The sequence below is a fragment of the Onychomys torridus genome, chromosome 11 (assembly GCF_903995425.1).
Source record: "Onychomys torridus chromosome 11, mOncTor1.1, whole genome shotgun sequence".
NCBI lineage: Eukaryota > Metazoa > Chordata > Mammalia > Rodentia > Cricetidae > Onychomys > Onychomys torridus.
Window position 1 is genome coordinate 21,528,124 of NC_050453.1, and position 25,443 is coordinate 21,553,566.

Sequence of the window (25,443 nt, forward strand, 5' to 3'; positions counted from 1 at the left end):
AATTTCACTGTAGCTGCCAGCTCTGTCATCCCACAGACAACCCACCTCAGACCTTGTGCAAGTCTCTGGGAAATGCAAATTGTATGTCATAGCATTTTCAAGTGGAGAGTAACCATAGAGATCACAATCCAACACAGATACGTTCTACCTATTTTTATGAGAGGATAATCCTTGTAGGTCAGTCTTTCTTTGTAAAGCCCTTTTCCTAAGCAAACGACATGCATGTAAGATGCAAGGGGCTGAAGCAGACAAGGCAATAGAAGAATTGTAGAGAATGGGTTCTTCTGAATGGCATGCATCCTTTGTAGGAGGAACTGCCATTCTGAAGTAAGCAGGAGAAGGGAACTCTTCAAATTGGACACCGCTTTCAGTTTCTGGGTCTCATTCTCCTCACCCCTCCTGCCTTCAGAGGGTACTTCCTATCTGTCCCTTCCTCCTGGCCTGTCAGCCTTCACTAGCTAGCTGTTGAACGCAGACAGCCTCTTGGCTTCTGAGCTTCGTTTATCTCATCTGTTCAACAAAGGCCCCATTTAAAGGGATGATCTTAAAGGTCCTTTGCAGCTCCAATACGTTTTTTATTCCATAATTCCAAAAAGCCAACGGCAACTTTGTATCATCAAGACCTAAAAGGCTGCCAAACTCATACTGATGATGCAATGCAAGGAAGAGGAGCCAGTAGACAAAGAACATCCCAGAGTCTCATTTGCTAGCCTTAATACTGTCTCTCCCAAACAGCTCTCCTTCCTCCCCCCCCCCCCCCCCGGTACCCACCCCTTACAGTAGAGGGCGGGGCCAGAGCAGCAATCATCAGAGAATTAAGGACAGGCAGAAGGGGATGGCTGTGTTGCAGCAGATGGAAAAGATGGTTAATTAAAGGACTTCGGGACTTAATCCCACATCCCGCCTACCCCCACCTAACTCACCTCCACACCTCCCTTACCCTCTCCTCTCTAAATCCCACTTAGTTGATAGCCAAGGCTAACGTCTCTTCTAGCTCAAATATAAGTTAATCCTTATCCATCAAGAACTTTTTAACCAGAAAAGGCCAATCCTTCCCACCAAGGCTGATAGTCTGTTTTGTTTCACTTTGCTTTGTTCTGTTGTTGGGTTTTGTTTTGGTTTACCACACCCCTTCCTTTTCTGATCACAACCAACCTCACACCAACCTAGTCCCACCTCCATCAAGAAGTGTAACCTCCCTACAATCTCACCTCACTCTGGCCAGTCTCCTCTCTCTGTTAACATCCGTGTCTCCATGTCCCTGCAATACATGTTACTCCATCTTCACTGCTCAGATCTCAAGGAGGCAACTGTTGGAGTCACCAACGCAGGTCAAGTCAGACCTTGTTCAATATTGTCTAGGAAAAAATAATAACCACCCAGATAGTCAAGAAGTGTCCAAGAAGCAAGCAGATTTCTTATCCAGAAACAGTAAGAGAAAAATATTAGAGCATACCCAGACCAACCTGCAGGGGTTCCCTGAACAGTACACTCTCAGCCTCAACCTCATTGCCTGTCATTTAGGTAAGACTTTACTGGTTACAGAGTATATTCTGCAGGCTGTCTTCAAGTTCTTAGATGACAGGGGCATTACCTACATCACCATCAAGAGTTAAGAAACCTTGACATAGGGAAGGAAAGATTACCCAAACATTAAAGACTAGCCCAAGAAGGCAACACAGAAGATAGATGGACTGGAGGTGTTATTAAAGCCACCCACCAACATGCCACTTCTAGAATGAAGCACCACACACTCTTCCACATGATGCCCCATGCTGTGTCTTCTGCATCTAAGTGAATACGAAACCTGACTTAGATCTGCTAACTTCCTTTGGGTCAGGTATTTTTTTTTTTTTTTAAAGAACTCTTAACATACCTAAAATTGGCTGATTTTCAGGATTCTAAAATTTAGAAACTTATTCCCCAAAGCTAAATTCCAACAAAACTAACCCAGAAAGATCCTTTTCTGAAACGTACCAAAAACTCTTCCAGAGACAAACTCGAAGAACAGCAAACACTGGGGACTTGGGACCCTTGAGTGTAGCAAGCACACTATCTTCTATATAATCTTAAAGATAAGAGCTGAATTCTTTACAACGTTTCTTGGTCTATAAGAGGATTTGTGGGTCTGTCTTTCAACATGGGTTCTTACTAGCTAAAAGTTGAGAAGGTAAGAGTCTCTAAAAGACTGAGAAGAAGGGGTATTGAAGGGTAGCTGGGGGTAAGGGGCCCAAGAGAGAACACCAAGTTACTTTGCAGGACACTTCCTTGCTTTAGTGTTTGGGATGATGTCTTTGAGGAAGGCTTAAGAGAGATTGAGTTCCGTGGCTTCCTTGGGTCTGCTTTGCAAAGGAGGTTACCTGGAGTCACAAATTGTTGCTGGATAGATAAGTAAGAGGATCTTGAGGAAGAGGAACTGAGGAAGTTAACTCTTAGGAGAATAGCTTGAGTAAGGAGGTACCCTGGGGAGGTATCCTTGGTCACAGTGCTGATAGGGGTGTCCTAGCTTTGGGGATCCCGGTTGCCTAAGGAGAAGGCGGGGCCGGAGGATCTCAGGCTAGTGGGCACGCCCTTGCCCAGGCCTGCAGTGGACGCTCTCGCCAGCTGGCCCACCGCCCTGCCCACCTCCCCTCTCTCCACCCCAAGCCTAAGAGGGGTGCGCGTGGGGTCCTACTGCTGAGCCAGCTCCCTCCCTTTGCTCCACACCCGAGTGGTGCTGGAGGAGCTCCCGGGGGAGAAGATGGAAGGCACCACAAAAGCGCGGAGGGGGTGTGGGAGTTGGGGGGGAGTAGGGAATGCGGCATCCAGGCCCCCCCGCCACCAGCCCAGCCCCCCGCCACCCCCCCTCCACCTCCAACCGAATGGTTTGCTCCGAGCGCCCTATTTAATCCCGGCGACTGCAGCAGCGCCGGCTCCCTCCCGGTACCCGCCTCGGCCCCGGGCTTGGAAGCCGTTCCGGGGGCGCCCTTTTGGACAGCGACGCCGTCTACCCAGTGCACCCGGCCCCAGTCCCCGGAGATCCAGGCTTGCCAGCGCCCAACCGGGGAGGTGGCCAGGAAGCGCGATGGGGGCCCCTTCCGCCCTGCCCCTGCTCCTGCTTCTCGCCTGCTCCTGGGCACCCGGCGGGGCCAATCTTTCCCAGGACGGTGAGTGAGGGAGGGGGCGGCGCCAGGGGAGGTGACCAGTGCCCCGAGGTGGGGGTTCAGATTGGGAGTCGGGCGCAGGGAGCCTGTTGGCTTTGTTTGGAAGCAAGGGTTCAAGTCGCCAGCCTCTTGGAATACCCTTGTGTCTGTCTCTGAGCATCGCTGTCTCTGAGGACCGTGGGGTGTGCCGGCGTGTGCACCCTCCTATGTATGCACACGGCCGACTGTGTGTGTCTATGTGTGCAGCAGGGGTCTGGATCTCGGGGGGTTGCTGTCTATTTTGAGCAGCCGGGGTCTGGATGTGTTGATGTCCGTGTGTGTCTGGGTGTGCGCGTCTATGTTGGTGTCTGGTGCTGCGTTTCTGTGTCAGAGTCTGTGTGTATGTCTGTGTCAGTGTGTGTTGGGGGCGGAGTGAGATTTGTCGCTGTTTCAGTCAGGGCGTGTGTTGGGTGTTTGTGTATGTATGTCTGTAGGGGTTGGGTGGCCAGAACGATCCCCCAAACTGCTGTATGCAAACATTTCTGCTCCCCCGCGCGTCCCCCACCCGCCGCGGAGCTCTGAGTGGGCAGGGAAGGGGGCCTGGGTGAGGCTGTCGAGGGGGGCGTGGGCAAAGGAGAGGGGGCTTCTCCTTGGAGCAAAACAACAACACTGGGCGGAGGGGGCCCAGTTTGGCTCTAGTCCTGGTGGTGGCAAATGTGGGAAAGGAAACCTATACTTGGGTGCGGGGCAGCAAAAGGAGAGAGCAAGATATTTGGGGAAAAGGATCGATGGAAGCCCAAAGCTTTCCTGGGCTGAACATCAATTTCTCCAAATTTAGGGTGGAGTAGCAGATTAGCCTCTTTGCCCCAGTCTGCAACTCAAACCTTTTTGGGTTTGTAAAGGTAAAGAGGTGAAGGAAGGGAGTTGGGGGGTGAAGAAAGGAGGCGGGGCCAAGGGAGAGGGGACTTGGGGAAGAGCCCCTCCCGCCCCAGGCCAGGCTATGTAGGTCAGCGCTGTGGGGGCACCTCAGCCTTCTTAAAGGCTGCTGGTGGTTAATGGAGTGGCTTGAAGAACTGTGTAGAAATGAGAAGAAGGGCGCCCCAGCTCAGAGCCTCAGGTCCCCGGAGGAGGGAGGACTGAGGGACTAAAGGAATGCATCCTCCTCCTCTCTTCCTGGGCCTGTCAGAGGTGGGCTGGGTGGGGGAAGGGGAAGGGTACCGGAACCGGACCTCTGCGGAGCAAGGGGAAGTAGGGAGAGTAGAGGGAGGGTGGTGGCTATGCCCGGCCAGATGCCAACGGGGGAAGAAAAAAAAAAAAAAAAAACAGAAAGAACCGCAGGGGAGGAGAAAGGGGAGGTGGTTCCTGGGCGATGGACCCAGTGGCCAGCAGGGATGGGCACAGGGCGGGGCGGGGTGGAGAGGGGAGGGGTTGGAACTGGGGAGGATGATGTAGAGAATTTCATCTCAGGAAAGCCGGCTGGGAGCCAGGGTGCTGGAGGAATAATAGCTCCACCTTGCCTGACCTCCTCCCCTTATCTTGTCTCCATCCTGGTAAAGGAGCTTCCCCTGGTGTGGGGACCCTGGGGATCCCCTCTCTATAGTTGGTTGGCTGACTCCTTCCACTCTGTACTCCCCAAACTCCCTGAAGGGAGTTCCTACTGTCACCACAGAGATGGCAGTCTCTTCCCTTGTACATGGAATCCCTGTTCCCAGAGGACTGCACTGGTGACCCTACTCACAGAGGAGATGAGCAGTCCTGGGGCACCGTGGGCTTAGTGTAAGGCAAAAAAAACAAAAACAAAAAGACACTGGATGTTTGTGCCTCAGTAATGAGTCTCCTATAAGGCCTTAACTTTCAGTGGAGCCCCTGGCTTCTCCATACTCACAGCTGCATCAAAGAGGCAAGTGCCCAAACTACCATCCCTTAGCAATGGGAGCTAAGAGTGCCAACCTAAGACCTGAAAAGATGAAAAGGTCATGTCAGTAAGCTTCAGGCTTTTCTCCTTCTAGAACATGAATAGCAGAAACTGGAGTAAACCTGTTCGGTAACCACATCTTCCTTCACCCAGTGCATGATGGCTCTTTCTTGGTCTTCAACTTGGGTGCCTAGCCCCTAACTGATCTTCAAGTCCAAGTACGGTATTTCTCAGCTTAGAAATACCGTAAGAACAGAAGCTTAGAGGAAAGAGGGAAAAGATGTAATTTCTGTATGAAGAACTGAAGAGAATGGGGCAGGAAAAGGGAGAGAGAGTTAGGATACCCTTTTCAAAGAAAAATCCAGTGAAGCCTCCTTAACATCTGTGTAGAGTGCATACTTGCACTGATGTCTGAAACATAGCTATCAGGTATTCTCTATTAAATTAATTCTGTACCTTGAATTCTGAATCTAAGAAGTGAGCCCCCAGTGATGGGAAATAAGTGCATAATTATACACTCATGAATGCCAGTCCTGAAGGCCATTCTGATTAGCATCATGAAGATGTGTCTAGCACCCCTGAGTTCCTGGGGCTCCTGAGCAGGGTGCTAGGTAATATTTAACTCAGCCTGTCATGTTTGACCCAGACTGGGAGAGATTCAGAGTGAAGACTTCAGAATAAGATAGTCCAGCACACTGAAGGTTAGATGGTCAAAGGTGCTATGACTGGAAGGCTAATTCCACTGAGAATAAGAAAAACAAACTTCATGTGCTGTTGAGGTGTAAAGCTCCCTTGGGCACAGCATAAATATTTAAGACTCATAAAGATGAGCGGGATTGAGAAGCTGAAACAAGGCAGGGCCAGCAAATGCTATCTGAACCTAGCCATTAGTGCTATGGCCACAAGCTGAGGAATTTGCCACCTGCCCGCCCTTCTGGTCTTTCTCCACTAGTACTGGCAGACGTTGGCAGCTACAGTTTGAGAAACACAAGGCCTGTGAACTTAAGGCACCCTGTGGTCATGTCTCTGGTGAGCAGTTTGACATTCAATATTGTGACCAGCCTTCTTACGGTTCTTTATTCCCAGGTTATTTTCAGTACAGTGATTTAACCCAGTAGATAGACAACCATGCTTTGCTTCAGCCCAGGTTATAGAAACTTAACCTTTAACTGTCCCACACACACATTTTTTTCCTTCCCAATGACCTTCTGTCCACTGCCATGCATTCTGCAGCCCCCTGGCCAGATGCCCAGTGTGGAGATCATGCCCAATGTGCCGGAGAAGCCCAACATTCTCTGTAGTGCTGCCCACGGATCTGCTTGGCAGATCTGCTCCATTGAGTTTCTGTTCCTTGTTATAGCTGTAAGAGTTCTGTCTGTTTTTATTTCTGTTCTCTTCTTGGTTCCAGCTAGAACTCTTGGGAAGGACACACTCTCCCTTAAGTTTTGTACCTCATCTGACACAAGGAAGTAGAGGCCATCAGAGAGACACAAACGTGACATAGTTAATTCATTGAATATTCAGTTTGTCTAATATAGGATGCTGAAAGGCTACCCAGAAATTATGACCAGACACCTTATCCTAAGTTTGGCCTAGGCCTAGGTGGCACTGTTGGTTTTGGTAGTTTTCTCTGGGACCCTGATTTCTCATTCATTAGCCTTTGACCCATTCTTGGGTTCTCTGTATTCTTTAAGCTACACCTGGCTTTTGCTACAGTCCAAAATTCTCTGCCCTCCACTGAAAGTCAGCTAGGCCATCAGAGCGCTCTTGGGCTTCCTCTCTTCTCTCTTCCAACTGAGGAAAGAAGACATGGTCCAGTTTCAGCACTGACATGCTAGAGATATTCAGCATCCACTTGAAGTGGGTGACTCATAGTTCTGCAGCCATAAAATTCCACAGATGGCATCTTTTTGGTTTTCTGGTCATTTTGAAATAGCAGACGGGACATGATGCCATTGCTCTGTGAATCCTTAGATTGGTCTTAGACATTTCTGGCTGCTACTCACTGTACTTTTTTTTTTTATCTGATATGTAGAATGGTGTTTAAAGCTGCTTTTTCTTAAGTCATGTGGTAGGGTAAGAATCTCACAGTTGTCAGAGAAAGAAAACCCTTGGGGCTGTGCCTAGTCACATCCTTCACTGTTTCCTACTCTGGTGGAGCTGCCTACTGGCTCCACAATCTTTTTTTTTTTTTTTTTAATCTGAGTCTCAGTAAAGAAACGTCATCTAAGGATGGCAATCTAAGCTCCTGATTCTCCTGGAAGCAGTCAGTTTTTTGCTGAATGAAAAATCCAGAGTATTAGAAAATTGGAGTAATTATATCTTCTCTTTTTGTTTGTATTTTTTTCTCTGTAGTTTGGGGGATTTAAACTGTAGACTCGTGAATTCCAGACAAACTCTCCACCACTAATCTCTACTCTAGCCCAAGATCTTCTTTTATTTTTATTTTTAGAGTCTAGGGCTTCCTGTTTAACCATTGGCTACGGACCAATATACTGGAACATTTTGCTTCCTGTATGGGGTCATGTCCTAGATGTCCATCCATAGACTGTGAGAATAGCAATCTCAATCCCCATAGGGATGCATATAAGACAGAGGGAGGAAGAGAGGGAGAGAGGGAGAGAGAGGTGGGGGGAGAGAGAGAGAGAGAGAGAAGTCTGGTAAGCCACTAGGAAAAGTTTCAAGTCTCTAAGAACTCAGTCAAATTAAGGATAAACATGATATCATTATAAAATGGAGAAGATCATGTCTCGAGAGCAAAGGCCCATCTCTGCTGCCAGGATCAGCAGAAGGGATGGGGCTCTATAAGGTCAGAAGCAGCTGGTGCTCAGGCTCTTACAACTATGCAAACAAAATCCCAACCCAGCTCACTGTTATACATGACAAGGAGGTCCATTCATTCTGATCCTGGGGGAAAAAAATCTCTGGGGAAAAAAAATCTCTCAGGAGTAGACCCCATACAACTATTGAGATATTTTTCCATACATAGTGGCTCATTAAAGCTACATACTCATCATTGAACCAGCAAGTATTAAAAATTCACTCATTAATTCACCAAAATTACCTTAAGTATAAAAGCAAGTGACTAATTTCTCCAGTAAAACAGAGGGCTTTAAGCCCTGTTGACACCATTATCATTTTGTTTTGTTTTTTGAGACAGAGTTTCTCTGTGTGTCAGCTCTGGCTGGCCTGGAACTTACTTGGTAGCCCAGGCTGGCCTGGAACTTATGGCAATCCGCCTGCCTCTGCCTCCAGAGTACTGGGATTAAAGGCGTGTACCACCACTGCCCAGTGGGCACCACTTATCTTAAAAGGCCTGGTCCCATGTCTCTTCTCCTTGCATCATCAAATATTAACTACTTAGAGAAAATTGGAGATAATCAAAACATTTGGGCATGCCATATAACATATCTGATGCTTACACACATTTTGGCTCCTTTGTATCCTAGTGTTTCTGGAGGTCATGGTTCACAGGAACTGTATGTTATTTCCTTCATTAGACAACAGTCCTAACTATATTTTTAATAACTTGTAGCAAATTAAAACCTCCTTCATCACCACTAACACTTACTTGCTAATGATCAAAAACTAAGTCTGCTGGTGGTCCTCGAAATCCTGAGTGCATACAGCAAACGAAGTCCTTTAGGGGGAAAAAAATGATGGATGCAGCATGATCCTCACAGAAATCGGGCGTTAAGTTCTGTGAGCACTAGAGCCTTAACTTGTGATGCCAAGTCCCAAGTCCTTTTTCAAATACACTACCTGTGCTTTGAGCTCTCCATGGTGCTGGCCCCTCATGGCGACACTCCAGGCACTGCTTGTTGCTCTCCATGGTCCTGCTCTACCTTTCGCTTTATGATCTCTGCTCTGGCAGTGCAGTCCTCAGAACTGGCTGAACTATTTATTCCTCCCCCTGTCAGAAACACATGTGGCCCTGATATTTTAAAAGGGAGTCCAAACCCTGTTACAGAGATATGGCAAGTCCTCATGACTAATCACCTCTAGGAAGGAGCCAGAAAAGTAATTCTCAGGTTATGGATGTTCAGGAAAACTGGGGTCTACAGTGTCCTCAGCTGGCCTTGAGATAACTGTTTTCCTGTAGCTGGAACTACAGTTAAAAACAGAACTAGAGATGTTGTGTTTTAGGTTGAAATGGCATTGCTCCTGTACAATGGTCACGTATACTCCACCAATGTGGAGTGTAGAATGAGTCCTCCTCAGTCATAAGCATGCAGTCCTCAGTGGCACCCTGAATCTGATGTCAGATCTACCTGTCCTGCTATAATGCTTGCTTTCCTTCTGTCCTGGACCTCAGTATTACAAACATGACATGTAATAACATTTGAAACTAGGTAATAGAGAACCCTAACATATGTGAGGCATAGAAACTAAATATCAGAACCCTGAGTCATTTATTCCACTTTCATAGCCATCTTTTATGGAGAAAAATTGCCTTAAACATAAATATCCCATCCTGCATTCATGTCCTTTGCCAAATCTCAGTAGCTGCATCTTTAAGATGGACTCTCCTACACATCTGCCAATAATTTGATGACATCAAGTGCCACCCACCTAGCCAGGAGTCTAAACTATCTCATGTCAATTTCTACATGAATGACCTAGAGAAGTGTCTAGGAAACAGGATATCCAAATGAATTTCCAGGGTGTCTCCTTCATTTCCTCACTTGAAGCAAGAAGAGGCTTCATTCATCAAGGGCAGATAATGTAAGTGATTTATCTCTATGAGCCAGCCTTCTGGAAGATAGGGCTGGGGTTACAGCAACAGCTGGAGTATCTTGCATCCACTCATTTCCCTGAGCACTCTGCCCTAGTGAAGAGAAGACCTGTTTCAAGAAGGATTCAAATGCAGAGATTTTTTAATTTTTTCAGTATGTCCTTCATCTCTGTGTGGAATCTTACATCTGGGAAGGTGTCCAGGAGAAATATATATATATTAGCCTGCATTTGCTAAAGACTTATGTTTCTCTTCCCTAGCTAGACTTGTACTAATTGTGTATTGATTGCTAATTATAAACACCTTTAGCTCATTTACTTTTAGCTCAGGGTCAAGAAGGTCAGGAGTATCACCTTGCCCTGGGGAAAAGAAAATGTGATGGAAACCTGTGTCCCAGCCGTTTGTCTATAAGTTGACCACTACCTCCTGTCTCTCTTCCTTGTCTTCTAAATGGTCTCAAACATTAGCAAAGTAGCATGAAGAGCTAGTACTTTAAATATCAGGTGATATTCAGAATAGGCAGCACCTTGCTCCATGTGTTTGTTTGTTTAGTTTACCTTCTATGCCTTGGCCCTTTGCTTCCCCCAGAGCTTGACCCAGGTTAGGAAGTTCCTAAATATGAATTTGTTTATGGAGCCTCTGATTTAAATATTTCATACCCTCTAGACACGCAGGAAAACTCTGAGTGCATCAGTGACAGGCAATGTGGAACTTGCCATCATGTCCATCCTCTCAAGAACCTGAGGCCAAGTTCTTCCATTATAAAATGAAGGGCCAGTTTTGCCATCTGCTCCTAACCATTTGTCACTCAACAAATATAAAATTACAGTGGGACAGTGGCACTCACTAGTTCTTACACTTCCTAATAATGACATTTTTCCAAAGAACATAGTATATGTTCCCCCTCCAACTTGCATCTTATAATCTCACACAAAAATAAAACCCAGCATCACTAAGCCCCTGAGCCTTCCATGTTTTCATTTATCCTCAACTGCTGTTAATGCCAAGTCTTTTCTGGTTTCCAAGCCCTGGAGTCCAATGTCAGTGACAGATGGACTAAGCCTCAGCCCCGGAGAGGAGAGGATTCTGGTCCTTTCCTGGGGAGTCTGAACAGAAGAAAGAGACTAAATTCTGCTTTGGGGGGAAGCTCTGAGGTTAAGCCATATGGTTTTCTGGAAGTGAGGGGTTCTGATTAATATGAGCATGCAAAAGGGGCTCTGTATCTGGGTCATAATAAAAGCTGTGTGTCTGTGACAGAAAATAAAAATAAAAACAGGCTTATGAATAATGAGAATCATAGTGTGTTGAAGGACACATGCTGAAGGAGAGAAAAAGGATGACCAAGGTGGAAAATGCAAGCATTTTAGGGAGCAAAGAGGAGACACTCAATGGAGGTTTAAAAAGAGAGAAGGAGGGACCTTTCTGTCAAAACAACATTATTTGCCATTTTGGGGACTGTGAGATTTGTAGACTTGGAAGAATGTGTCTGTCTCATAGAAGAGTTAAACTCCCAGAAAAGCACAAAGTAAGGCTAGCATGTACAATGAGGAACTCTTAAAAATACAGATTTTCTTTTTCAAGTGATAAGAATGAAGGGGAGAGAGTCTCATTTAGGCTTAGGGGAATCAGGGAAACTAGAGTAGTGTGAGTGGGTGTGTAGAGCGGAACACATTTTTCTTCATGTAACACTCCTAACCATTGCCCTGAACCTGTCATTCACACCCTGCCTCTGATCATCCAGTGAAGGGAAACAGTAAAAACAAGTCAGGAATATCAGAACCAGCAGAGATAAATGCTTTCCTGCCTGCCTCATAACAAATTAAGCTTTTCCACAGCATTGTTATCCTTCCACACCAAGTCATCACCCTGAAAGATCTAAAGCACCACCTAAACAGCAATGGTTGGGCTGGAACCCTGCAAGAAAGGGAGTTTGCATGTGCATGCAGACAGGTCAGGTTATCCAGGCACCAGATAGGAATGGCAGGATGGAAGAAACATGTTGGAAGCCAGACTTGAGAGATCTCTCACCCTCAGGAAATCTGTTCTTTGCATGCTCAGTCTCAATTCATATCTCTCCATGCCCTTCCAAGGCACTAAATGAGTTCCATGTTCAATTCTGTTATGTTTCCTTTCCTACTTCTTTTTTTCTAATTTATTTATTTGTATTTTATGTACATTGGTGTTTTGCCAGCATGTATGTCTGTGGAAGAGTTTTGGATCCCCTAGAACAGAAGTTATAGACAGTTAGTTGTGAGCTGCCAGGTAGGTGCTGGGAATTGAACTCAGTCCTCTGGAAGAGCCCAAATGCTTTCCTGAAGTATGAGGGGTGCATATTTGCCACAGTTCTAGTCTGTGCATGTGTGTGTGAGAGAAATAACAAATTTTATTTGCTCAGGTTAAGGGGGCACCCAGAACTTTAGGGAAAAAACAAAAAAAACAAAAAACCAGGCTCTTGGCTATTGTACCAGAATACACAGCCCACATCCAACCTGCCCTGATTTCTGAAGAATGTGACCACAGTGGCAAGGCATGAGGAGATGAGGGACCAGACCCTGAGAAACACTGTCATCATCTCAGGTACCATCCTATACCTACACAGAACCTGTTCTCCAGCGTTCTCAGCGATGCATTCCAGTGCTCTGCTCCCTCCCTCCTTCACAGCCTCCTGCTGCTGAAGGCTAGCTATTTAGAATCCACACTTCCAGAGTAAAAAGGGCTATGAACAAAGAGCTGTTTAGGGTCCAGTGCCCCTCCTTTTTGACTCCCAACTGCATTTGTCCTTGTTACGACTCAATATTGGCTACAGAGGGGCTTGTTTTGGTTGGGGGCCAGCCCCGGGCTCCCTCTCAGCACTAATGCACCAAGAACACTGACTCAGTAGCAAATCAAAGCAACAGCTGCCCCCACCTCCTTTGCTGCCACCCACTTCCCAGTCTCTGCTCCTCAGAATCTTAACTAAGTCTGTGAGCATCTCCCCCCAGCCTACCACAAGCCCACTTCTGCCTCCAGAATTTTTTTCTTTCTCACTCAAGAATAGGACATGCTCCTCTGCTTTTCCCTCCCATCTAGTCTAACCCCTCTCTCTTCCACTTCACACTCAAGTACATGTTCCCATAGCTGTGAGATGTGCATGCTCCAGCAGGTAGATTCAGGAGCGAGCGCGCGCGCGCACGCACGCGCACGCACGCACGCACACACACACACACACACACACACACACACACACACACACACACTATGCACACAATCTTATTCTCATGACCACTATTTTTAGCTCCTAAGAACACAGAAGTGGCTTCTGCCCTTCAAATTCCTCTTTTGTGGGAACTCAAGTGTAAAGCTGTATCAGATGAGACTTCTTTGTCTCACCTCAACTTCTCCAACCTAATGTTAGACTCACTTCCCCTGAGCTTTGGGGTCTATCCCACATGTGGGATAAGAAGGAGCGTGGATAGCACCAGATAGAAAAATCACACTCAGTGGCAAGTGAACCTCTGAATTAGCTATTCCACAAGGGCTCCTATGATGTGATAACAAGTACAAAAGACCAGAGTTATAACCACAGCTCCCACTAACTGCCTGTGGAACTGCTTCGAATTCTTACACTTCTCAGGATTTCAGTTCCTCGTTATTAAAATGAGCAGCTGGACTTGGGGATGTGGTTCAGTAGTTTGTAAACATACATGCTCACATGCACACATACACTACACAGCAGTATTGGACGGACTGCTACTTAGGATTATATCAGCTCTGAAAGGCTATACTTGTGAAAGCCATGTTGAGTGAATTAATTATAACAGAAAAAGGAGAAAAATAATTGCACTCTGGTTCCCGACTCAGAAAGGCAATCTTCCCAGTCTGTCTGATAGTCAACGATTTTAGGAGTAACCAGCTCTGGCCATTAGGGGTCAGTAGAAAATACTGATGGAATATGGAATCTGGCTATAGAGCTTAAGAAAAGAGCAAGCAAGCATGCACAGGCACACACACCTTCATGACATCTTAAAATTTGATAGTTTTTAACATTTGCATATGAAAAACATTTTTGAATGGCTGTATTTTTGTTTGCTTTTAATTTTAGTGAGAAAAGGGTATTAACACCAAAATAAATTTTTCATTTTAATCCCATCCTCACACCTACCCTAGAGGAGCCAGCTATCCTGAGGATGCTTCTCCCCATTTAACCTGGAAAGCTTTTTGTTTTCAAACTGTTGAGGATGGAACCAAAAATTGTCCATGAAATGCATTATTAAACCTGTTGGAACATAGACTGAGTAGCTCCTAACCTGACTCTCAGGATCTTCTAATCGTGTGAAAATGGCACACTCCTCAACTCTTGAGTCTCTCTGGTCCAGGCTTTATACCAAACTAAGGGGTGAGTTAGCAAGACCGGAAGTTCCTGGGGGGAGGGAGAGGTGGAAATCTACCCTTCCCCCCATCTGTTTCCACTCACTCTCATGTGCCTCTCAGGAGAATCCAGTCAAACAGGGAGAGCGTAATGACTTTGGCCCCAAGAGGCTGCTTGACAAGACTCCAGAAGGAAAAAAAACCAGACAGCAACAGAGATAACAGAGGGTGGACCAAGAAGGAGCAAAGTCTCCTCTCAGCAACCCAGTGACAAAGAGATCACCAGTGGAGCAGGGAGGCTAAGATTGGAGGTCAGCAGCTGAGGCATGACTGAGCTACAAAGTTCTGAAGGGCCCCTGAGTTATGGAAGGCGGGGGGGGGGGGGGGGGGGGGTGTCCATGAGGACTTCCTGGTCTCTCTGCAGTACCAAATCTCATCCCAAAGGAAAAAGAAGGAAACACATCTGAAAAGATGAGGTGCCTAGAAATCAGAATGACCTCCCCCTCCTAAAGCCCCGCCTCCCTCTGACTGTGCTGTAGGGTCCAGGTATTTGTGAACGGGGATCTAAAGAAAACAGGCAGAGTGAGACAGACACGCAGAGCGGGAAGAGACTATAGTGGTAGTTGTCAAAATTCTAGTCTAGAAACTCAGGGATGATTTTGGTAAATGTGGCACAGTCATGGCTGCCAAAGACCAACTGTAGGAAGTGGAGTGTAAAGAGAGTCCTTTGTGATGTCAGTGACTCCTCCAAATCTTGGAGTTCTCTTCTAAGTCAGGATTCAGATGGAACTGGTCCAGTTTCCTCCAAATGCACATTCAAACATTTACTCTTAAAGAAAAATGTGGCTCTGAGGATTAAAAAAAAAAAAAACTTCCAGGGGCCAAATTCCAAGTCTAATTTTGCTATGACCGTTCTCTGCTGTCTGTGACCCGCATATGCACGGCCATTTACTAAGCAGCTGAATTGAGTGAGATTGTCAGGTCTGGGAGCCTAGCAATGAGACTCCTAATTGTGACTACTCCATTTGAAAAGAGAGTCAGTATCCTGGGCCACAGCCCCCAGTAGGTTTTTTTGCTTGGAGATAACACTTCTCCACCCACCTGTCAGGGTAGTCGTGAGGAATAACAAGTAGGCTGGGCTGAACAGTATTTTTAACTCTGGAGTTAGAGAACTGCTGAGTCATCACCATCATCATCACCATCACCATCATCATCAACTCCTACTCAGGGAGCTGTTTTTCTCTAGAGTCAGGGAAGCGGGGCTCCGGACACAAACACCAGCCAGGCCAGATGCAGTCATGCAGCCCAGAGCTCGCTCCCCACTTCCACCATCCCAAATGTGCACCTGTGACACTGTTAATAGTTCTGCCAATACATTCTAGATTCCCAGAGCAAACAAGGCAGGGGGATACATAAACCAAACAGTCAAGGGTGATGCTGGCATACTCTCATATCCTTTCCTACCAGTCACTTAAACTGCAGGCATAATACATTTTTATTCATTTGAGTAACTCACTTATTTATTCAATAAATATTTATTGAGCCCTCACTATGTGTGAGGTCCTGTGCTTGCGGTGAAAAACTGAGTCATTGGTGCCAATGTATGCTTTGAAGAGACACATTATTAAGTCTGCAGTCCCCTGCCTCTGCTAGTCCCAGTACAAACAATCAGAAGGAAACCAGTATAGGGGAAAGGATTACTTTGTCCTTTAAAATGCTGAGAATTCTAAGGCTATTAGAACCCATGGGTAAATAAAATAAGAGCTAAGAAACACCCAAAGCGATTGAGAGCCAACGAGATAACCTTTTCCTTTTAACCCTAGGTGCTAGAATGTGATGGAACTATAAAGCGATTTTGTCAAAAGTTTTAAATAAACACATCTGTTGTTTGGTTAACCAAAGAGTCCCACACTGTAAAACAATTAGGGGCAGACAAAATAGATCCCAAAGTATGGAGTGAAGGCAGATTATAAAATCTAGTTGAAAGCATAATTTACTAGATGCCAATCACAGCACCGCCACCACCACAAGCATCCACTGTAGCCTGTTACTCTGAGTTGAATCATTCTTCAGGTGAGCGTTGTGAACATTGTCTAGGTAAGCCACCCTTAGCCAGAAATGTAACAAAGCCTTCCCTCATCTATTCCCAACCCACCAGCACACACACAAAACACCTACTTCCGCCTCCTGAGGCAGGCAGCGGTGGGAAGATGCATAGAGCTTGGCCTTCTGGCCAGGGAGACCTACGATTAAAGCTTGTCCCATGCTAACCCTTACTAGATGCATCCCATCATTCCCTAGTTGCCTGCAGTTATGCCTGTGGGCCTCTTAACTTAAATCTTGAGATTAATACTAGGTTGGAGTGGGGAGGTTTGTTGTTGTTGTTTTTAATATCAAGTCTTGTCTTGTAGATATCTAGCTGTCCATGTGTAGGTAGCCCTACTTGGCTGACTTCTTCCTGTGCTTTCAGATTTGCTATGTTCTCCGTAATCACAGATTTTTAAGCTCTGTTCTCACAACAGAAGATACTCAGCATCTGATTCATTTTAAAAATAAATATTTATTAAGCACCATCTATGTGCAATATGCTATATTGGAGCCAGTATTGATAGGAAGGTGACTCAGATGTCAACTGTTCTTGGAGGGTCTTTATGATTTGGGAAGAAGCAGCCCCACTTGCAATGCAGGGAAGAGGGGCCACTGCATCATGTGAGCAAGGCAGAAAAAGCAATGCCGCTCAGAAATATGGGGAAGAATTCCCATCCAGGCCACCGAGCAAGCATTCTTGAAAGAAAAGCTACACAAAGTAGGCTGAAAAGCTACAGTTAATACCTGTGGAGATGGGTGACCAGCATTAAAACTGAGTTATTAGAGAAAAGGGAATGGACCCAGGATGGCAAATGTTTTCAGTGGAGTTCTAAATATCTCCTATGTCTAGAATGTGGGACCAGAGAAATGGAGAAAAGACTAAGTTGACAGGTGGGTTGACATCAAACTGTACAGGACCTTGAAGGCCAAGCTAGCCAATCTGGGTATTATCTGCGGAAAAATGTAAAGTCAGGTACGGTTATGACTCAGTAAAGTACTTGCTGTGGACCTAAATTCAGATTTCCAGCACTCACGTAAAAAGCCTGGCGTAGTGGCATGCATCTAGACACCTAGCACCAGTGGCTAGGGTGGCTGCACACACCTTTCTAGAAAAATTAGGTAAAGAGCAAGTAAGATGGTAAAGAAACTGACCTCCAAGACTGACGATCTGAGTTCAAATCCCAGAACCCCTATGGGAAAAAAGGTATCTGACTCCTGCAGGTTCTCCTCCAGCTTCCACAGACACTATGGCATGTATTCCCCCCCAAGTAAATTTAATTTTTAAAATATAAGCTGGAGAATGAGTGAAGAAGATACACCATGTAAGCTTCTGACATCTACATGCACAGCTATATGCACATGTAGGCATATACTTATGAACCCACAAACCCACATACAACTCTCTCACACACACACACACACACACACACACACACACACACACATTCAGAGAGAGAGAGAGAGAGAGAGAGAGAGAGAGAGAGAGAGAGAATAAAAGAATAAAATGGAAAGTCAGAGGTGTGTGAGTAGATAACAATGTGACTAGTAAGACTGATGTTCCCTAACTCATATGATCAAGACTGGAGCTTTCCTCCATGGTTCTCCCCACGTAGGGAGAGTGTTCTTCACCAGTGGCTCTGTGCCAGCAGATCCTTCCAAGGTCCCTGAGTAGAATCCTTACTAACTCCACTTCAAAGTCCATATGTCCCCTTTAGAAACTCCTCAGCTTCTTCCCTTTCCTGTCCAAACATTTTGAGGGAAATCACAGTGATGTCATAAATGACTGGCACAATTTTAATCCAAAGATAGTTCAAGCTTTTCATAAAGCAGCTTATACAAATTTGTGCTACTTATCCATGCTCCTGATGATAGTGTTACAATCACTCACCTGCTCCCCTAGGAATGGCCATTCAGAATGTATTACTAGAAGCCTACAATTTCATAAAATCAGGAAACTTTCAGACATATTAATGGAATTCCCAAGAGTAGAGATATAAGATCACAAGTACGTTTTAGGATTAGGAGATATGCCAAGCACACCCCCAAAGAAGGGGGGAGCAATGTCCCAGCCACACAGTCTTAAACAATTTCCTAAAACACTACAAACCAAAGGGAATTCTCTGCCAACACACAGAGGCAATAAATCATGCACATCCTAAACATGTCATTTATTGAAGGTTATTTGTTGCTTTCTGCCTCTGAACAGTTCAGCTGTGTTTAAACGATGTACATCACCATTTTACTTATGTATCCTATGCAGGAAAAAAAAAAAAAAAAAAAAAAAAGCGCACCATCCAGAAGTGGGAATGGGGAGATGACGGACAAGTAGGAGCAAGCAGAGAAGCCACTGAGGAAGACGCAAACAAAGACACAGATGAAAGAAGCAGGAGAGGGGGGACCTGGCACTGGCTCTGCGTGGTTAGATATGCAGAAAGCCTGGTGCTGAGGTGGCAAAGCACCGGACTAGTCACAGGCGCCAAGAGCGCACTAGGGCGGAAGTGTTAAAGACACGTAGGTGAACATGGTAATGTTTCTGCCCTTAACCAGCTCGGAGTTTAGACACAGAGCCTGGTAACCAAACACGTGACAGTGCAGTGTGGGCAAGTGCTCTGGAAAACAGGGGCTGTTCAAAGTGGAGAGCCCCACAGAGGTAGAAACTGTTCTTGAGGGTTGTGCCCTTTGGGTTCCTTTGGGTGAGCCAAGGACCCCTCTTCGCATGTCAACTTTAAAAGTGATTATATCTGGCTGCCTCCCGCTAGCAATTGTTTTGAGATTAAATGAAACCGTGGGTGAAAATCCGCTCCGCAAACTAAAAGTCCCACACTGAAGTGTAACAAATTTCCTCGGTCCGTTTAGGTAAAAGCCTGTGTAGTGGTTTTTAGATTGTGTGCTGAGTTACCAATGCCCTATGGAGGGAGCATAGACCCTTTACCCGGCTCCTCCCTGTCCCGCAAGCACCCCATGCCTTAGTACAACCCATCCTGTTTCCTACTTGATGTTGACGCAGCACACTCCAAAACGTATACAATAACATGAAACACTCACCAATGTCCAGTCGTCTCTATCCTTGGTGTCCACACAACAGGACGAGAGCTCTGCACCCGGGTACTGCCTCTCTGCTGCAATTGAGAGTCCTTTTCTCTCATCCTTGCCTCTCCTCATCAATTCTTCTTTTGCCTCTCCACTCCTCTTTTCCTGTGTGAGATGTAGCTGGAACTCTCAACGCTACTCAGAACAAAGTAAATTCGCAAATCTTCCGGAGCCCCAGGTCAGGAGCCCTGAGGAAGGGGGGCTGTTTACACCGCAGCCAGCCAGCCCCAGCAGGTCTCTCTTGGAGCTTTATCTGATGCTGGGACTCTCTCGTCCCGCCCCCCCCATTTCCCTTCCCCCATTCTCCCTTCCCCCTTTCTCCCTTCCTCTCCCTCATCCTCTTTCTCAGCTACTCCTTCTTCTCTCTCGCTTCTCCACTCACCGGCTTGCTTTCTTTTTCTTGTGATTCATCCTGTCCCTTTTTTCCTCCGGAAAAGTCTATAGCCCACTTCCCCCCCCCCCCCCCGCCCAGTTTTGACCCACCCACCTGCCCTCTCTAAGCCCCACCTCCACTTTCTTATCCTCCCCCCCCCCACCCCGGACGTTGGCGCCTTTGGGACCATTGATAAACTTCTCCCAGCACTGCTGCTATCCCAAGAAGAGAAGCAGCTCCTGTGTCTGCTCAGCAACTGATGAGCTCACTGGATTTTCGCAATGTGATTGGTCACTCTAGGGCTCTGTGGCGGGAGATCTTGAAAAGGTGTTTAGCTGGTTTCTTTGTCCCTTTGCTGTTTCCATTTGGTTTGGAACTGTAACCCCAGACACTACTGGATTTCACCAGAGTGTATAACAGCGATCTAGTCCTCAGAGAGGTGGTGCCTATTGCCCGGGTAACAAGGTTTGGTTGCGTCAGAGGCAGGTATGCGCTCAGTGAGGCAGAGCCCTGGGAACCTAGTACTCAAACTTAGAATCTGAGCACGGAATGTAAGACAGTGGAAAGCTGTAGTCCAACTTCTAGCCCCAACTAGGATCTTTCTTCAGTAAGGAGGGTGTCTCACTTAAAGAGCACCGGATCTGAAACCAAGCATTCATTTCTAGTCTCTACTCAATTTGTATGACTTTGGGCAAGTCATTTCATTCTGCTTTCACTCGGCAAAACAGGAATGGCCACACCACCACTTTTTATAAGGATCAAATGGGAAAAAATATGCTCTAATATGTTTAAGCCCGATGTCGTGTTAGTAGATAATGTGGTACAACAAAAAGAATCCTAAATAAGGAGTTTATAATGTTTTTGTTTTGTTTCCGTTTTCAATTTTTCAGTAGTGAGCCCCTCTCAATCTTTTGGGGACGTCTTTGTCCTCATTTGTGAAGTGGGCAAACTGGGCTGAATGGTCTCCAAGTTCTCTTTGACTCTAACACTGTGTGACTGACAGATAACATTGCTATCATCCTCCTTTAAAGGGCCTAGCAGAGGAGAGCCATCTCCTTTTTCAAAACTCTTGCTAATGTCTCACTTTCTCTTAGGTATGTTGGTGAAGCTACTTTCCCTCGGGGCCTAGCCCCTCCCACACCCCCACCATGGAAGTGTAGACCCAAGCTATAGTAGTGTGCACAGGGTTCATCCTTGATGCAGGTTCTCTCCCCAGGCTACTGGCAGGAGCAGGATTTGGAGCTGGGAACTCTGGCTCCACTGGACGAGGCCCTCAGCTCCACAGTCTGGAGCAGCCCTGACATGCTGGCCAGTCAAGGTGAGAAACCAGGCCCTTCCTCTCAATGTCCATCCTCACGTCATCTCCCACTCATGGTACGCCACCCATGTTCTCACTCCACTCATTACCACACAGCTTCCTCCTTCCCATTCGACATTTAGTTGTTAGTTCTGCACCACCACCACCACATTGCCATGCACCAACGCCCTCCCTCACTCTGGTACAGAGACCTCTGTAACCCTACACCTCTTTCCAAAAATAAAGATGCCTCCAGAGGAGTGGATTACTCAAAACAAAGAGGTCTTGGAGAGGCATTGTCAAAGAGGATTTCTTCAAAGGAGACAAGGACGGAGGGATGGGGGGTTGGAAAGTGATATATGTCTATTGCAAATGAAAGGCCTCAGCCACCTTCCATTGAGAAAATCGGAGAAAATTTCACTTCCATATTTGCTCAGTGACTACACAATAATCTCAAAATCCAATCATAACCTTGACTCTCCTTTCAGAGGCTCACTTTAGAAAGAACTCCAGTGACAAGAGCTCTGTGTTGGGGACAGAACCGAGTTACAGTGTTGAGAACTAGTGGGCTGCTCTTAGGAGTCACTTCGCTTCTGTTGCCTTACTTACTGCCTGTGCCTATGAGATGAGGGAATTGGATTCCTGGCCCCAGTGAGCTCCCTCACTTCCAGCTTTTACAATTCTAGGCAGGACTAACCATCAGGCTTCATACTCCAATTTGGAAACTACCAGTCCTTAATGGTGTGTCTTGCTTGGCATAATTTCAGCATGCCTTCCCTTCTTAGGGCTTTCTCTCAGCTAAGATCACTCAGAGTGTATTTTCAAGTCAGGTGACTAGAGAAGTTGGAAAGAAGCAGGCAGGTGGGGTCTGTGAATCTGTGACAAAGGGAGCAGCTGGTTGTTTTTCTGGCGCCCTGTTGAGAGTGTGGTAAGCATGTTTCCTGGTTTCCTATTGAGCAGTGGACATTGCTGGTTGAGGAATTCTGTGTCACAGAGCAGACTTTTAGATGTTCATGAAGCAGAGAAGGGAGATGATTATTTCAGATTAGTTCTGAGGAGGTCACTGATGTTGGGTCACTAAAAGAGATTCTGAAGATAAGAGAATCAATATTAGGAATAAGAATCCATGCTGTGGGAACTTAGCACAATGCGTGGTGGGGGAAACAGATGTCAGTATTGGAGAGGTTCACAGCTAGGCCTAAGGAGAAGGTTCATTTGGCATTCAATTGATTTACCCAAAAGATACCTGGATTTCTTCCTTCCTCCTTTCCTTCCTTCCTTCCTTCCTTCCTCCCTCCCTCCCTCCCTCCCTCCCTCCCTTCCTTCTTTCCTTCCTTCCTTGCTGCCTTCCATCCTTCTCTCTCTCTCTCTCTCTCTCTCTCTCTCTCTCTCTCTCTGTATCTATCTATCTATCTCTCTATCTGTCTGTGTGTGAGTGTGTGTGTGTGTGTGTGTGTGTGTGTGTGTGAGTATGTGTGTGTATGTTTTATTTTTGATGGGTGTATGCAGTCCAAGTTGGCCTCAAACTCAGTATATAGCTAAGGATAACCTACAATTTTTGCTCCATCTGTCTCTACTTCCTGAGTAATGGGATAACTTACCTGCTCCACCACAACCAGTCATTATAGTGCTGCAGAGATCCAGTCTAGGGCTCTCTGAATGCTAGGCAAGGACTCTATCAACTGAGCTTGTGTTTTGTTTCATTTCTCTAAGTAGAAAAAAGTTAGAAAATATGCTTTCAGCACATTGAGGGGGAAGCTTCAGTCTTTTATTCTTTAAATAATATCAGGGTAATGACTTGGGTTTGTATTTGGGGAGACAGGAAGACTTACCAGGATAGAGAACAAAGAATTGGATGTGGTTGTGCATACTTAGAATCCCAGCACTTAGAAAGCAGGGGCAGAAGGACTTCAATAGGACTTTGATAAATTCAAGACCATCATGAATACATAGTAAGTACCAGGCCAGCCAGGGCTGTATAGTAAGACCTTGTCTCGACAGCACTACAACAACTAATAATCATAGTAAAATCTGATGATGGATTTGATGATTGGATTGAAGTTATTGCTAGAAAAAATTTAAAGTACGTTAAAATGTTTCTGTTCTTCATTTCTGTTTTGTTTGTTTTTCTCTTTTTGTATAGATGAATGTGCACACCAAGAGCTGGTTTAGGCTTTTCCCCATTTCAGTTTTTGATGAGTAGTCATAATTGCCCGTAATGGTTTTGTTCTTACAATAGGTGACAGGATGGTAACACATAGGATGGCAGATATGTATACGTGTTCTCAACAATGAATGGTAGAACCATATCTAAAAAGACACAGGTGGAGTAGTATGTTTAGATTCAGATTCCTTTATCCTTTTAGTGTTTGTGACCCTATCCGTTCATCCAACATTCAATAAATGATGACACTTTCTGTGTATCCAAAGTGAGAGAAGATCAGGTCTGTCTCTCCTCTACTGCCACAACCACCTTCACTCATGAAGCCCCAAGAGTATACAGAGGCCAGAATGCCACAACCACCTTCACTCATGAAGCCCCAAGAGTATACAGAGGCCAGAACCTTGGATAGCCTGAGTTAGATGGAATGGAATGTGGCCCAGTAACGGGTAGACATCCTCAGCAATTCTCACGAAACTAATCACACTCTACCCTTGCAGATAGCCAGCCCTGGACAGCTGATGAAACTGTGGTGGCTGGTGGCACCGTGGTGCTCAAGTGCCAAGTGAAAGACCATGAAGACTCCTCCCTGCAGTGGTCCAACCCTGCCCAGCAGACTCTATACTTTGGGGAGAAGAGAGGTAGTGTCTCATGAGTGACCTTTCTCCATGGGAGTCATGGGCTAGGAGAAAGGGACAGCAGAGGCTGAGGGGAATTGTCTTTGTAGTCCAGAGGCTGAGAGACACAAGGTATGTTATTTGAAAATGCAATCAACCGTGAAAAATCAGCACTACAGCTCTGACCTTAGCCAAGTGTAGTCTTATAGGTCTTATATAGTCTTATAAAGTCCTGGTGTAGTATCACCCTGAAGAAGCCTTATGAAAGCTGATACCAGGCAGCCCCAGGCCTTCCTAAGTAATTACATATGATACAGACTATACTGGCCTATTAAGCTACTGTGTCCAGTGACTCATGAAAGTCACTGAATGATTCTGTCCTAATTTAGGAGGGTTTTTTGTTTTGTTTTGTTTTGTTTTGAGTTGGTTTGGTTTGTTTTTCCTCCACCCACACCACTCTACTCATCCCTTCTTCTCAATGATGGTAGCCCAGGAATGGAAGGTAAACATGTAAGGAAGGTCCTGGTAGAATCCTGACTCTCAGTTCTGATTTCCCCAGCCCTTCGAGATAACCGGATTCAGCTGGTTAGCTCCACTCCCCACGAGCTCAGTATCAGCATCAGCAATGTGGCGCTGGCAGACGAGGGGGAGTACACATGCTCCATCTTCACCATGCCTGTGCGGACCGCCAAGTCCCTCGTCACCGTGCTCGGTGAGGCTCTCAGACCCCTGTGTCCCCACAGCGTGCTGCTCTGCAAACAAGTCTCCCTCAGTTGGGCCCCAGAGCTTCCCAGAACCAGGCAGGCTTCCAATAATATCAGAAAAGTTCTGCACATTTCCCCTTAAATACAAGGAAAACGCCGTTCTGATCTGCTGTACTCACTGTTTGATCTGGAACAAATCTCTTTAAGCATAAACTTCATAATTTATAGCAAAGAATGGCCATTCCATTTCACTCCAAAAGTTATATGTGGAAATGCAAGGTCTATACAGAATATCTAATTCTAATTTCCAAGCAAAGTTCTTCAGTTGTTTGAATACAGTTATCTTCATTCCTATATTCTAATTTCCATCTCTACTCTCCTGAGCCTTTCACTGTCTATCTGCATGGCCACCTAACTGGACTCTGGGGTATCCATTCACTATCATGCTTTAGGCACTGCATCCCACTCCTCCTGCACGATCATTCTTCTCCCCTTAGTCTTCCCATCTTGTCCTCAGGAAGTAGATCCAAGAAAATGTTGACCCTTCATGCATCTACCCAACTTTCCAAACCAAAGTAGAGCTCAGATATCCTGTCCCTCATAGAGGACATGTCTACAGGGAGAGCTTGAAGTGTGACTTCATGGTGCCTCTCCTTCCTATCCTGGCCATCCCCTCTCTATGGCAGGAATCCCACAGAAGCCCATAATCACTGGTTATAAGTCATCCTTACGGGAAAAGGAGACAGCCACTCTAAACTGTCAGTCTTCTGGGAGCAAGCCTGCAGCCCAACTCACCTGGAGGAAAGGTGACCAAGAACTCCATGGTGAGTAGTTCCTGCCATGGGGTTATAGGAATGAGGTGGTGCAGGGAAGGAGTGTGTGTGTGAAATATGTCTATTCATGGCACATAAGACATAGTGGAGATGACAAAAGTGAATGACCTGTGGACGTCAAGCTCTACATTCTCTTTATACATTCATATCCATTTCAAAAA

At 46.0% G+C, this 25,443-nt stretch overlaps 1 protein-coding gene across 2 annotated transcripts in view; it reads left to right on the plus strand.

Moving 5' to 3' along the window:
• The first annotated feature begins 2,864 nt into the window (after positions 1-2,864).
• Cadm3 (cell adhesion molecule 3) overlaps positions 2,865-25,443 on the plus strand; it is a 32,487-nt gene continuing 9,908 nt past the window's right edge. The window contains exons 1-5 of one of the 2 annotated variants that reach the window (XM_036202106.1): positions 2,865-3,146; positions 20,887-20,988; positions 23,629-23,769; positions 24,305-24,457; positions 25,136-25,273. In XM_036202106.1, coding sequence (XP_036057999.1) covers positions 3,065-3,146; positions 20,887-20,988; positions 23,629-23,769; positions 24,305-24,457; positions 25,136-25,273 — 616 coding nt within the window. In that variant the 5' untranslated portion in view covers positions 2,865-3,064. The remainder of the gene's footprint in view (positions 3,147-20,886; positions 20,989-23,628; positions 23,770-24,304; positions 24,458-25,135; positions 25,274-25,443) is intronic. The other variant, XM_036202107.1, reaches the window with a different exon arrangement.